The sequence below is a fragment of the Antedon mediterranea genome, chromosome 6, assembly GCF_964355755.1.
Source record: "Antedon mediterranea chromosome 6, ecAntMedi1.1, whole genome shotgun sequence".
NCBI lineage: Eukaryota > Metazoa > Echinodermata > Crinoidea > Comatulida > Antedonidae > Antedon > Antedon mediterranea.
In genome coordinates, this window is record NC_092675.1 from 415,542 (window position 1) to 430,162 (window position 14,621).

The window sequence follows — 14,621 nt, forward strand, 5'->3', positions numbered from 1 at the left end:
TTACAAAATGAAATATAGCCTTATGTTTGGCCTATATCAAATCGTTAATTGACAATTGCAATCATTTTAATAGGGTATATTTTGGAGATGTATTATGGAGGACAATCGGTCTACGGATCACCTGTTTGGTGTTCTTTAAATAAAGCTGATATTGATACACTAGAAAAAATTACAAGTGCAATGGCTAGATATATTTATTCTTAAGGCGCCAACATCGTTGGCCAAAGGTTTTGCTTATAAATGCTCTGCTTGAACTTAATTGTAATCAGAATGAGTTTCGTTTCAAATTTGTAACTTTTTTGAAGAGATTTGTAACACGATTGATAACCCTACTTCTACTGTATTTCTGAATGAAAAAGTAGGCCTAATGTAATTAGTATAAATATACCTGTACTCATGGAAATTACAAAGAAAAAACCAACGTTAGGACACCTAGTCTGTATTATACATATTACAGCATTATTGTTATGTAGTTTTACCGTTTATTTCTTTCTTTTCAAAAAATATAATCGTAAAATTACTGTATATATTAATGAAAATAGAAAGTGCTAAAATTACAATGCTGTGGTATCAATGACTGGATTTCAAAGGAGTTACAAACAAAATATTATGAAAAATCTAAATCAAAAAGCTAAAGCAAAAGAGCCAGAAAAAACTGCAGAGCTTTCGGATTCCTAGTACTAGAAATAAATGAATAATGGCTGACTTTTCAAATTAAATTGAACATTAAGTCCCTGGTTGAATTTTATTGCTTTACATCTAAGTATTACACATTTGATTATTAATACAGTATGCTTTATTTATTTTATTTATATTTTTTTATTTATTCGGGTATAAAACTTACAACAAGTAGCCGCAAGGCTAAAAACGTTGCATTTACAAAATTACTGTACAATTTACTTATATAACAATAAAAAGGATGTAAAAAAGCAAAATAAAAAGTACAACAATATCACTCACTGGCGAGTGAGTGGCCGAGCGGTTAAGACAGTGGAACCGTAATTACGTAGCCATAACATCGGCAAGGGTTCAAGGCTCACTCGCTCCATGGTTCTGGTGGTAAACCGTAGGTCCAGTGTACACATAGCTCATGCGCACTTTAAAGAACCTAGTACATCTTTCGAGACGAGTAGGGGGTTACCCCGGTGTACTAGTCCACACAAACATAGCCACTGTCACACACAGCCACTGTGCAAATTTGGACTGGACCGTTTTAGAGGTGTTTACCACCTGTTGGTCCAGATCCTTCACTAACTGAGTTAGTGAGAAGTCGAATAAATAAAAAATAAAAAATACTCTGTCGCTTTGGCTCTATGAACTATTGTTTAGCATATTGATTATTGCAGGGATGGGTGAATTTTTAAATCTTTTGGCTCTTGGTTTCTTTGAATTGTTGATATTTTACCTTGCCATTGCTTCGTAAAGTGTTAACAATATATGTCTAAATTAATTTATAAAGACATTCACATAAGAAGCATTTTAGTTATATTCTATATTTTAGTTGTTCAGAATCTCATAATCAGAATCTACTATTTGTGATGGCGCATGTGACATGATAGTATAGACACTGCGATTGCTTGGGACAACATTTTCATAACCGATAGTCTTCATATTATTGTTTGTTGCTGCCATCTCTGTGGAATTATCGATTACTTTGTTCTTCTTGGAATAATAGAACCTAAAAGACATAATCGTTATAGTCAGCCATATAACTCTATTAGAGAACATAATGTTTTATTTATTTTTTAATTCATAATCTAATTCATAGGAATGTTTATTTTGAAAGGAAGGAATTAAAGTCAGCTGCAGAAAAGTCAGGGTGACAAAGTTTGACATGAAATAGAGGTGGATTTCACAAATTTGGAATCAAAAAGTGCAGGAACATGGTGTGTACTAGAGAGCAAGCAACAAAAGAGTAATGCTTAAGTGAAAAGAACTACAGAACATTGGTATGAAAAGCATTGATGTATACCGTGTATGGGCTGTAGACGGAGAACAAAGAAGAGAAAGATTTGAAAGTAATGTGTAGTAGCCTAACAGGATGTTAAATGAGGGGAAAAATCGACCGATGACATCTGAGAAAATGAGTAGAGCTAAAGAGAAGTTGGTGGAGAAGCTAGGGGTTGTGGGTGATGGGGTGTCTTTTATATGGGGAATGTTTTAATACCACAAAAAAATATTTATAAATCAATCACTTTCAGATAAAGTTGAAAAATAAATATTCTCACTTGTAATAAAAGACCAAAGCTGGAATCACCAAAATGATAATCCCAAGAATAGTTATTAATGCTATCATCAAGTAATTGACTACAGGACAAAATTCAAGAAAAACAAAATTTTGTTAAATAAAATATATGTACACAATAATATATATCTTTTATTTTACTTAGACAAGACAATAATATGTTTTATAGACTACTAATTGTATTTTTCTATATTATTATCTTGTTGTATACTGAATTATTATTTCGTATTCGTATTTAATGTTATATCTTGGGGTGGGTCAAAATTAAAGTCTTTCTGACTTATATGACTCTCCCCCCACATGATTACTTATTAGTATTTTTTATCCTGTATGTATGTTATTATATTGTGAAAATATATTAAATTGAATTGAATTGAAATTATAGCATTCATTTTGTTACAATTAGTCTTACACCCAGCTGAATCTTGATAAGTGGTGTCAAACTCCACTGCCACTGTAAATCCACAGCTTCCTGTATTACCAGCAGTATCAGTAGCATTACAAGTAACATCAGTTGAACCAGCATTGAATAATGAACCAGAAGATGGAGTACAAGTAGCTGGCAGACCAGTATCAAAATTGTCACTGACTGAGGGGTCATCCCATGTAACTTGGTCTGTGTATACTTCAATGTTATCTGGACAAGTCACTGTAGGATCACCAGCATCTACAATCAGTTTCAAATATATATTTGTTTGTTATGCACATCATATGATATGTTATCAAGGAAGTGGTAGAATTTGTTGTAAAATGTCCTCATGAACCATTTTCCACATCTGACCACAAGGTCAGGAATGTAAAATAGTAGCTCTAATAATGTACGCCGAGGAGGAGGAGAACAAGGTGACAAAAGTTACAGGTAGTTGCCAGTAAGTTTAGGTTGGTGGAGGTGGGTGTCAATTAGTGTGTGAAACAGGTTTAGTGTACTGTAGGTGCCATAACAGGGCTGAGTGCTCCAAGTTAAGGGCAAGTGGAAACTGGTTTATGGTGTATGGTGGTGTCAACAAGTTTGATGGATGGCGGATTCAAGGGAGAGACAGCACACCCCCCCCCCCCCTATCTTTTTGCAAATTGTAATGATGAAAAGATAGGACACTAATTTCAGTACAGGCACTGGCCCTCCCCCTATTTCAAAATCCTGGATCTGCCACTATGTGGGGTCTAAAAAGTACAGGATGTGATGAGTTTAAGATGTGTTATTGTTAGTGTTATGTTTTGTACACGCTAAAGACACTACAACAGTACACAGGTATAATAGACACGACTCAGTCAGGTGTGGATTCCAAGTGAACGAGGCATTTATTAACAACCGCCTATTATACTATTCTACCAATAATATCAATGCGCGTAGACCAATCACCCATGTCTTAATACACGACATTTCTCCCTTTTTAATTTGGAAACCTATTTTCACATTTTATATATTTTTTTTTTTACAGATTTTCAATACATTTTATTAAAATTAACAATACACCAAAATCTTAACGCAGAGCTTATACGCTGAATAGTCGAATGGATCAATGAACGTTAGTTATTAAATATGTACAACCAAACATAATACTACAGTAAATACTGCAAAGATGACTGTCTATAGAGTTATGTTTTAAAATGACTACAAAGCAAATTCAATCATGCCGCTAAACAAACAATACTATAGAAACATTATCATTCAATAATGAAACCGATCTGGCGCTTTGCGCACTCTGGTTGACCTTCTTAACACACTTGGTTTAGTAGCAACATTACTTTTAACATTATCATTTATACAATTTTCTTTAGTCTGTTCAATAGCATCATTACTTTTAACATTATCATTTATACAATTTTCTTTAGTCTTTCTACTCAAAATTTCTTCTACTCTCTTATCTACATATTCCGTATCCATATCCTCCCCTTCTTTATTTTCAAAATCTACATTTACACCTCTATCTTTAATTTGATCAACATGTCTTTTCCAAACCAATTTATTTCCAACATCAATTTTATAGTTTAGAGGACCTTCCTGGTTTACAACAACACCAGGAACCCACTTAGTTTGTCCTATATAATTTCGCACATAAACCAAATCGTTTGTTTCGTATAAACGCAACTTTCGATCTCGTTTATGCATGGCTTTGTGTAAATTATTTCTCACAGAATCATTAATATTGGGTCGAAGGATATCTAATCTAGTTCTTATAGAACGGTTCATAAACAACTTTGCAGGCGTCTCTTTAGTCAATGAGTGTTCAGCATTTCTATAAGAAAGCAAAAACCTGTCTAATTTAGTTTGCGGATCACCTGAATCATTTCGAGCAGCCCTTAATCCTTGTTTTAACGATTGAACAAAACGCTCTGCTTGTCCATTCGTACTAGGATGATAAGGTGCAGATAATTTGTGACTAATACCATTCATAGCCATAAAACTCTTAAATTCCCCAGACGTAAACTGTGGACCATTATCAGACACTAGAACTTGGGGCAAACCATTCCGGCTAAACAAAGTTCTCAATACCCCAATAGTTTTATGTGAAGTCGTAGATTGCATAATAAAAACTTCGGGCCACTTTGAAAAAGCATCGACCACAATCAGATATGCAAGACCCTCAAAAGGACCCGCGAAATCTACATGTACACGTTCCCCAGGGTTAGAAACAGGTAACCAAGGATGCATAGGCGCAATGGTAGGATTATTTTGTATACGCTGACATGAGTCGCACTTTTTCGCAGTTTCCTCAATTTGCGCATCTAACAACGGCCACCAGAAATGAGAACGCGCTAACCCTTTCATTTTGACCACCCCAATATGGCCTACATGCAATTCCTCTAAAACCTGTTGTCGCAATTTTGGTGGAATTATTACCCGGACACCCCATAACAAACAACCCCCTTCAATAGTCAGTTCGTTTCGCATTACTCTAGATAATATTACATCTTTACGGGTATTATTTCTTATTTCGGCGCTAGTTACCGGAAGAATCTCTCTAGAACCAATATGCGCAACCGAAATTTCGCTATGACGTGGGGGACCCTCAACCGGTAATCGGGATAAACAATCCGCGTTCGCATTTGCTTGACTGTTCCTAAATTTAATATTATAATCAAACCCAGACAAATAAAGAGCCCATCGCTGGATTCGCTCAGCAGCCAAAATTGGTAACCCTTTCTTCGGACCAAATATAGTAGTTAAGGGCTTGTTGTCAGTTATTAAAATAAACTTTCGGCCATAAATATAGGAATAAAACTTTTTGCAAGCATACACGATTGCCAAGGCTTCTCTTTCTAGTTGCGGATAATTTCTTTCGGTCTTATTCAATGAACGCGATGCAAATTTAATAGGTCTTTCTTTCCCATTAACCATGTGGGATAACACAGCGCCTACCCCTTCACCTGAAGCATCCGTAGCTACTGTTAAAGGTAAATTTGGATCATAGTGAACCAAAAACCCAGAATGTCTTAGCATTTCCTTAGATTTCACCCATGCATTTCTAGCTAATTCTGTCCATTTAAATTCTCTACCCTTTTCTAACATACTAGTTAAAGGTGCTAATATTGTGGCTAATCGAGGTACAAATGAACGGTAATAATTCACCATTCCCAGATACGATCTTAAAGTAGTAATGTCCGAAGGCAACGGCATTTGCAAAATATGATCAATTTTGTCTATGGATTTATGAACACCATGTTTATCAACACAATGTCCCAGATATTCAACAGACTGCTTCATAAATTCGCACTTTCCCCGTTTTAGTCTCAAGCCATAATCTTGCAAACGAACAAGGACCCTCTCTAAATTACCAAGGTGCTCTTGATCATCTTTCCCTGTGACCAAGATATCATCAAGGTACACTTGTACACCCGGGAGATCCTTCAAGATAACATTCATTGCGTTTTGCCAAATTGCTGGCGCGGACGTTATGCCAAAAACCAATCGATTTTGCTGAAACAAGCCCTTTTCAGTAATAATTGTGAGTACCTTTTTAGACTCATCGGACAACTCCATCTGATTGTAGGCTTGTGCCAGATCTAATTTGGTAAAGGTTTCACCACCCGCAAGGTTAGACAAAATGTCGTCAACGTTAATGTTAGGTGGAGCAACAGATTGTAGCACTGGATTGATTGTGGGCTTATAATTTCCACATAATCTAACGGACCCATCCTTTTTCCGAACGGTTACTATACCACTGGCCCACTGACTATGCGTCACTGGTGTCAGAACCCCAATGTTGACCAATCTATCTAACTCAGTATCAACGTCAGACCTTAAGGCATAAGGAACCCGGTATGCTTTACTAATCATTGGCTTGGCATCTCCCTTAAGTAAAACATCAGCTTTAATATGCTTTAAAAGACCCAGTTCCTCTTTAAACAGACCCTCATGCTTATCCAAGAGTTGTTTAAGAGCATCCCTACATTCCAATTTATTAACATAATTATTATGAAAACATTCTTGCCAATTTAACTTGATAACATTTAACCAGTCTCGCCCTAAAAGAGAATGCTTAGTATTAGCAACAACATACATGAATAAATAATGACATTGTGACTCATATACCACTTTAACACTGATTTTACCAAGGGGTTTTACAATCTCCCCCGTAAAACTAGTAAATGTCCGAGAACTCCCAGCAGACTCTCTCATCCCATCCTTGTCGCCAAATGTTATGTTTTGTACACGCTAAAGACACTACAACAGTACACAGGTATAATAGACACGACTCAGTCAGGTGTGGATTCCAAGTGAACGAGGCATTTATTAACAACAGCCTATTATACTATTCTACCAATAATATCAATGCGCGTAGACCAATCACCCATGTCTTAATACACGACAGTTAGTATTTGCCTACACAGAATAAAATAAAAATTCACATACCATTGACAGAAACTGTAAATTTGCAGCTTCCTGTTTTACCATCAGTATCCATAGCAGTACAAGCAACATCAGTCGAACCAATATTAAATAATGAACCAGAAGATGGAGTACAAGTAGCTGACAGACCAGAATCAACATTGTCAGTGACTGAGGGGTCACTCCAGGTCACTGTAGCTTGGCCTCCGTCTGTATCCTCTTCCATGTTGAATGGACAGGTCACAATGGGGGCATCAATATCTTTGTTTAGAAAGTGATGTTTTAAAGAAAACCAATGCATTTGAGATGTTGCTTTACTATATATTATTGTAGCCTACTGTATACTGAGTAATGTAAATTCAAGACTACTAGTCTAAATAAATCTTAACAAGTAAAAAATATCTACTAGTTAAAACCTCAGACTTACCAATGACAATAACTTTCAAATTACAGCTACCGTAATTCCCAACAGAGTCAGTAGCAAAACATGTAACATCAGTTGAACCAATATTAAATGATGAACCAGACGATGGAGTACAAGTAGCTGATAGACCAGTATCAACATTGTCAGTGACTGAGGGGTCATCCCAGGTCACTGTTACTCGGTCTGAGGTTGTAATTCTAATCACGTCATCAGGACATACAACATTTGGGTTTTCATATGGATTGTTATTGTCTGAAATGAGAAGAAAATATCTATGTATGTCCAGATTGACAAAGTTGATAGCGTAAGTACAAATTTTAACTGTCTGAACCAGTCAACTAGAAAGTTAAAATGAATATGCTATGAAACTGACTGGAATTTAGAATAAAGAGTTTCAAGGTCCAATAAATGGTTTTCAATATTAACTAAACATTGTAATTATGAACACACTTACGATTGACTGTAATTTTAAAGGCACAGATTCCTATATTACCAGCCCTGTCTGTACAAATAACATCAGTTGAACCAAGCCGAAATGATGAACCAGAAGGTGGTATGCAATCAGCTGAGAGATCAGGATCACCATAATCCTGGACAGAGGCAATCCAGGTCACAGTAGTTTGGTCTGTGTGGCTATTTCTAACAATGTTACTTGGGCAGGTCACTGTAGGGTTACCAGTATCTATAAGCATATATTACATAAATTATAATTTTTAATTATCTGATTTCTTATTTATAATGATTAGTTTATAAAACATATTGTAGGCCTATTGTCTTTAGAGGGTTAGTAACAACTTTCTTTGTAATACGTGAATATAAATTATTTCTGAGATCACTTTGTCTTAACAATGTACTGTCTGTAATATAGGCACATTTGCTTTGACTCAAAATAACACTTATCATGATGATTGTTGTTGGGAATCTCCTAGCTGTACACAAAACCATCATCCCCACAATTGTTTATGACAATTATGCAGCAAGCAGTTGGCTATAGGTTAGATGGTACAACAAGCAGTAAAAACTGGTCATTTAGTGTCATTCAACAAAAACACACCTTTAATACTCAAAATATAAACTGAGAATTTGTAAATATTACCAAGGACGGTAAGTGTAAATTGACAGCTTCCTGTATTACCAGCACTATCTGTAGCATTACAGGTAACATGTGTAACAGATCCACCATTAAATGATGAACCAGAAGGTGGAGTACAATTTGCTGACAGACCGGTATCAATATTGTCACTGACTGTGGGATCATTCCAAGTATACTGTCTAAACGAGCTTGAAGATGTAGATATGTCATTACGGCATACAACAATTGGCATCTCATTGTCTAAAAAGTAATTTTTATGTTAAAGAAAATAATATCTGTTTTTTAGTTGGAGGATCTCAGTACACAATGTTTCTGTATACTGTTATACTTAGCATCTATCTATAATTCCAATGGAAAATAATTAAATGGATGTAGACTGTAAGAGCATGCTTCCATGCTACTTCCTATTGTACTGTATATTTTGTTGTTTTCTTTTAACCAGAAAGATTTTTGCAATCACCCTAGATATCATACCTTCTAAAAGTAATTGTATGGTAAAAGTGCATTGACCAGTATTAGCATCACTGTCAGTTGCAGTACAAGTTACAGTTGTAGAGCCAACAGGAAAGTATGAACCAGATGATGAAGTACAAGTAGCAGTCAGGCCAGTGTCAACATCATCAACTACTGTTGGTGCATCCCAGGACACTCTTGATGACGATGTGCCTATAATGTCAATGTCACCAGGACAAGTCACAACTGGTATTAAAGTAGGAACTGCATTGTTAGAAAAAAGAACAAATAAGATCAGTAAACACCTTAAAAATGATATAACATTCCATATGAACAGTGACCACATAAAGTTTGATTTTGTGACACACCTGTGACAACAAAATGTAACTCATCTTTAAGCTGGCAAAAGATGCAAATATCAAATTGGTTAGGCATAAAACACAAGATAATAACTTTATAATAATTGTACATTTGAATTAAATACAGCAAATAAGTAATTCTATCATTTTATATATATATATATACAAATCAGACTTTACTTCCGTAGACATAGACTTCACAAACAGTGATCGCATTACTCTTCTTTTGAAATAGAAAGACAAAACGTCCAATTACATCTGGGTACCAACTGTAAGAAGTGCTTAAGTAATCAATTGATCCAAGTTGGTTACTAGCATCTAAAAAAAGAAAAGTTTAAAATGTATCATTCTCAGCAATTATTGGCATTTCGTTAGCACATACTAAATGGTTTTTCTTAACTACAGTAAAACATATTTACCTAGCATTTATGATTTAACAAAACAAATAAGATTGATGTTGCTGTTTATTTGTCAAAAACACACAAAAAGTGACAATCAGTCATTTTATATTCTAAAGCATGTTGTAAAAAAAAAAGAATGAATAATAATAAATGAAATGTGAGTACATGACAGGTAATACTGTAATTTACCTTCATATCCATATGGTGTATATACATAAACACGTTCAATGATGTGGAGACTTCCTAAATCAATATACCAATATGGGTTCTGGTTCACTGAAACTTAATAACGGACGTACGTCAGTAAACTTCGGCTGACACAATCAGATATCTGATCATCTTCTAGTTTTCAGATAATTATTAAGTTTTTTTATCTCACTTCAATTAAATAATCATATATATTTATTTATCTGGAGGACTAAACTTGGCTTAATGCATCCTCCTCACACAATTATATTTATGAATTTGTGTTCTGTATATATTATAGTGTGAAACAATAAACTTGAAACTTGAAGTTTAAAATGTAATGTAGGATGTATGAATTTCTCATTTTTGGAAAGTTAAGAATACTGATAGCATTACTTACCAACTGTACGTGAACATGAACCTATGCTAAAGTCCTGATTACCATTACCATCAACCGCTAAACCAGCATCATATGATATACCACCAGAGGAATAAGTTGCGCTCTGGTATGCAGGCTTGCCAGTTGACACATAGCCTTTTACAAATGCTGGAAGAATGCGTGTGAAAAAAATGAATAAAAAAAAAACAAAAATAAAAAACATGTGATTGTAGTCATCCATCAAGAATTATTCTGCTGCCCAGTTTATTTCAAACCATTCCACCAAATGTATGTTAATAGTTTATTTGCGAACTTGCAACTAACCCTCCTTTCTCTCTCTTCAACCAATATTTTAGTACAAAAACACAACCAAAGCAAAGGTATAAACTAAGGCATATACCAATGTAATTGGTTTCAGCTACATTTTTTAGACTTGTATTCTTATAGGACACCACAATGTAAAACAAAAGAAGGATCTGCAAGATAATTGTCAAATTGTCTATAATATAGTCAGCCAATGGTAGTTTTTACTGTCGGATTTGTTGGCTTCCATTTCATCAATAAACATTAATGAGGTTTACTACTAGCTGGTGAACACTATACTTCTTTAAGTAATTTAAACATAAAACATACCATTTATACTTAAGTTTTATGTAGTCATGCTTATTTTCGGATGGGTGATAATCAAATTCATATGTACCTGGATATTCACATCTGTCTCCTTTATATCCGGTTCGACAGGAACACCGATACGTATTGTTAGTATTAACATAACAGTTTCCATTATTTAGACAGGGATTAGATGAACATGGGCCTAAAGGAAAAAAATAACTTTAAGTTAGGCTAACACCAGTTATTGAATAATTAAAAGTTGTCTACTGTAAATATAAATAGCTACTGTATTGATGGAATTTCTAAATTTAAACTTTAATTGGTAATATATAATAACATAATATAATCATAAACCACATCATTGAATTAAAATCACTGAATTAATAATTTTTCCCAAAATGTCTTTAAACACAAAATTAGCACCAATAATCCCACTCAGGTGGCAAACTAGCCTTGTATCCATTAACTATCATTCTATCAGTTATGATAGAACAAATAGAAATCAGTGCATACAACTGAAGGGGAAAGTAAAAATTATCTTGTTTTATCATCTTCCTTCCTCCATAGTTTTATAAAACACTTCCTATAGAAGTACTGTATCAGAAAAACAATGATAAATCAGTCATTTATATACACTTTTGTTAAATTAACAATATTTTGACAGAATTTTCACAAAACTGGCATTTATCTACAGCTCAAAATGGAAATATGGCTTATATCATACTAGGACCCTTTTGCAAACCATACAATTATACCAAAACAAACACAAACTAACACATAGTTACAGGATACTTTCATTCATTCCTAAAGCCTGGTCTAAAGTATCTAACTTTATGTCACAAACAAAATTAATGTGCCTATATATGGACATGAAGATGTCATATCACTACTATTTTTTGTTGTCAAACTAGTTTGATAGTGTAGACAGAGCTTAAAAGTACATGGAGACCCATCCAACCATCATCCATCCCTATTTACAAATGATTTTAGACAAAAGTTAGTGTAATCTCTCTCTGTACCATCAATGCACATACTTACTCTGAGAAGAACAGATTTGACATTGCTTGAATAGAAGTACCAACATCAGTGCTATGTACCTTTCATCCATTCTGTTTCATGATCAATCCAGCACTGAAACAACATTATAAATACATATATTTTTAGTTCCTTATCTCAGAAATAATGTACTGAGTTTAGTTCCTATTATGTTATTTAAACTAGATTACAAATCAGACAGTTACACCAGAGATACATAATGTTCTGTTTTTGTTGCCAATGACAAGAGTGATATTGACTTTAACCAGGTTACACAATTTCATACGGAAATTTCTATTAAGTATCTTTGATGATCTAGAATTAACATCACAATGTTTCTATTTTTGCACTACTTAAGTAAATTATCAGATTATTATTATTAATGGTCAAACTTGTATCAAAAGTAACCACACCTATTATAAAAATATTTATAGTATTCGACGATGGTCACATATTTTTAATAAAAATATAAATGCACTTTGAAAATAGAAACAAAAATGACTATGTTAGAAACTGGAAATGCTAGGTTATTGAAGACAAACACATTTCAAATTTCATGTTTTTTCCCTATTATTAAGGGGAAAATGTATTATACTTATCTTCTCCACTCATGAACATGAATTTACAATTTCACTCAATCCTCAGATAGTATATAACCTAAAAAACTATGAATTTATTAATTATAAAAAGTTGTACAATAGTCAATCAACACTAATCAATGTCTGTATCAAATATGTAAGACAGGAGACGGTGGAGTCCAAAGTAGGGCACTGCTTGCTCATGTTTTATTGAAAATAGGTTAGGTTTTTAGAGTAGGATCCAAATTAGATAGATTATTGCTTATAAAGTCATTTGTAAAGAAAGTATAAAGTCAGTGAGTATAGCTGGAAGATAGGATGATGCGTCTTTTCCTTTTGCCATTATAGTAGTCCCACATGATTGTTATGTTATGATTCATAATTTCCAAAACTAACCATCACAATTATCATCAAAAAGCTTCAGAACTGTCTAAAGATGAAACCAAGATAATTCTCTGTTTTATGCCATCATTTGGTGACACTTATTATCTTCCTGTAAAGAGTTTCTTTGATTCTTTCTTTCATTCTTGCTCCCTTTCACTTTACAACATAACCAAATGATCAAGACATTCAACTTAAAATTTATATTAATTTTGTTTATTAGCATTGCATGCTTGTAAAAAATGTAACATTATTATTGCTAAGACCAACTATTATTATTATTAAAAATTATCACTACTTCTTCAGCAAAATTAAATTATATTTAGTTTGGTAGCTCATTGAGTAATATTGGCTTGAAATGAATATGGTTATATTTTAACACCAAGTGTCTATTGAATTTCTTTCCAAACTGTTACAATTAATTTGATGGCCTGCTAAGACCAAGTATTTAATATACATTAAATATTTAGTTGTATTATTCTTATTTATAGTATCTGCATATCATATCTATTTTGTACAGTGTTATAGTTATACTGTATATATTAAAATGTGATTGGTTTATTTACAACTTTATTGCATAATAAATGTGACCGCATGTTGAACCTAGAAATGTTCAAACACTTGTGAAAATCTGTAAAAATTCATCACCTACTAATGTGCAATCATGACACTGTTAAATGAAAAAAAAACAATCAATTTGATGTTTGCACATTTTATCTAACAAAACTAACTCAATGTTGAAAAAATTTTAAACACATCCATCAATACAAGTTTGATATTTGTTTGTCATATGTTCCTACTTTGAAAAACTGTAAAAGTAATTAAATAAATTGGCTCTGTAGATTTAAGCTTACGACTTCATAATAAGCACCAACCAAGACCACAGAATATCAGCTGAGTAGTTCAATAATTGATGGATATCAACCTACTATCCAAAACATCATTAACTAGTTGAAGAAAAAGGTGATTCTGCATTTCAATACTAAAGAGAAAATTTCAATAATTATGAATTATGTATAAAAATAATATAAAAATATAAAGCACATCAATCAGAATCAGTATTTAATTATAGGTATTACATTATTGTTTCAAAATAAATAACATAAAGTAGGCCTACAATGCATCATAAATTGGCACTTACTGTATGTTTTTTATTGTCCCCCTGAAAAATAATTTTTAAAATTTGTGTTGTTGAATATGCCATGTTAATGTCACATAATAGTTATACACTTTGACCAAAAACTGGATCTAAACAAAATTTATTTACCTGAAAAAACTGTAATTTAAAGCAAAAAAAGGTCAAATTGATTGCCAGCCAATGGATTTTTGGTTGAATTTTACCATTTATTATGTTACTTTATTAGTGAAAACATTTTTGTTTGTCATTTTTTTTCCTCAATTTTTCATGTTTTTGGGGGACAAACCATCTGTAATGTGATTGCCGCTGTTGAATGTGTGTTTAATGCAAACCATTACCACAGTAATAATGTGAAGTGCTAGAGGCTTTGTGCATTAAGTGCTGTATAAGATCGACATTATTATTATTATTATTATTATATAAAATATTGACTTTTTAATGACATGATATCATACCGTATTTGAAAAATGTTATTAGCCTCCCATCATTACTGTTTCAAGTCAGTA

General features: G+C 33.3%; 1 protein-coding gene across 4 annotated transcripts; it reads right to left on the reverse strand.

Annotated features, from left to right (window-relative positions):
• Positions 1–1,066: 1,066 nt before the first annotated feature.
• Positions 1,067–14,140, reverse strand: LOC140052283 (hyalin-like). Of its 4 annotated transcripts, XM_072097758.1 has the most exons (14): positions 14,119–14,140; positions 12,022–13,959; positions 11,072–11,185; positions 10,393–10,539; positions 9,996–10,088; positions 9,586–9,723; positions 9,068–9,310; positions 8,597–8,833; positions 7,955–8,182; positions 7,504–7,752; positions 7,101–7,337; positions 2,658–2,912; positions 2,229–2,307; positions 1,067–1,678 (listed from the first exon to the last, which is right to left on the reverse strand). In XM_072097758.1, the coding sequence occupies exons 2-14, from the start codon at positions 12,089–12,091 to the stop codon at positions 1,498–1,500; spliced, it is 2,271 nt and encodes a 756-aa protein (XP_071953859.1). In that variant the 5' UTR covers positions 12,092–13,959; positions 14,119–14,140; the 3' UTR covers positions 1,067–1,497. The 4 variants fall into 4 exon arrangements, with proteins under 4 accessions (XP_071953859.1, XP_071953860.1, XP_071953858.1 ...); XM_072097759.1 differs by lacking the exon at positions 2,229–2,307 and having other exon boundaries at positions 1,547–1,678; XM_072097757.1 differs by lacking the exons at positions 1,067–1,678; positions 2,229–2,307; positions 2,658–2,912 and adding an exon at positions 3,531–6,712 and having other exon boundaries at positions 9,625–9,723.
• Between the last annotated feature and the right edge of the window lie 481 nt (positions 14,141–14,621).

Bases quoted from the DNA above. Each gene is read 5' to 3' on its own strand.
- LOC140052283 (XM_072097756.1), bottom strand. From the start codon at position 12,091: ATGGATGAAAGGTACATAGCACTGATGTTGGTACTTCTATTCAAGCAA. The intron at 9,311-9,585 runs GTAAAGTCTGAT...CTAACAATGCAG, and splicing joins TGAAGTCTATGTCTACGGAA to TTCCTACTTTAATACCAGTT. The intron at 7,338-7,503 runs GTAAGTCTGAGG...TTCTAAACAAAG, and splicing joins TTTGAAAGTTATTGTCATTG to ATATTGATGCCCCCATTGTG.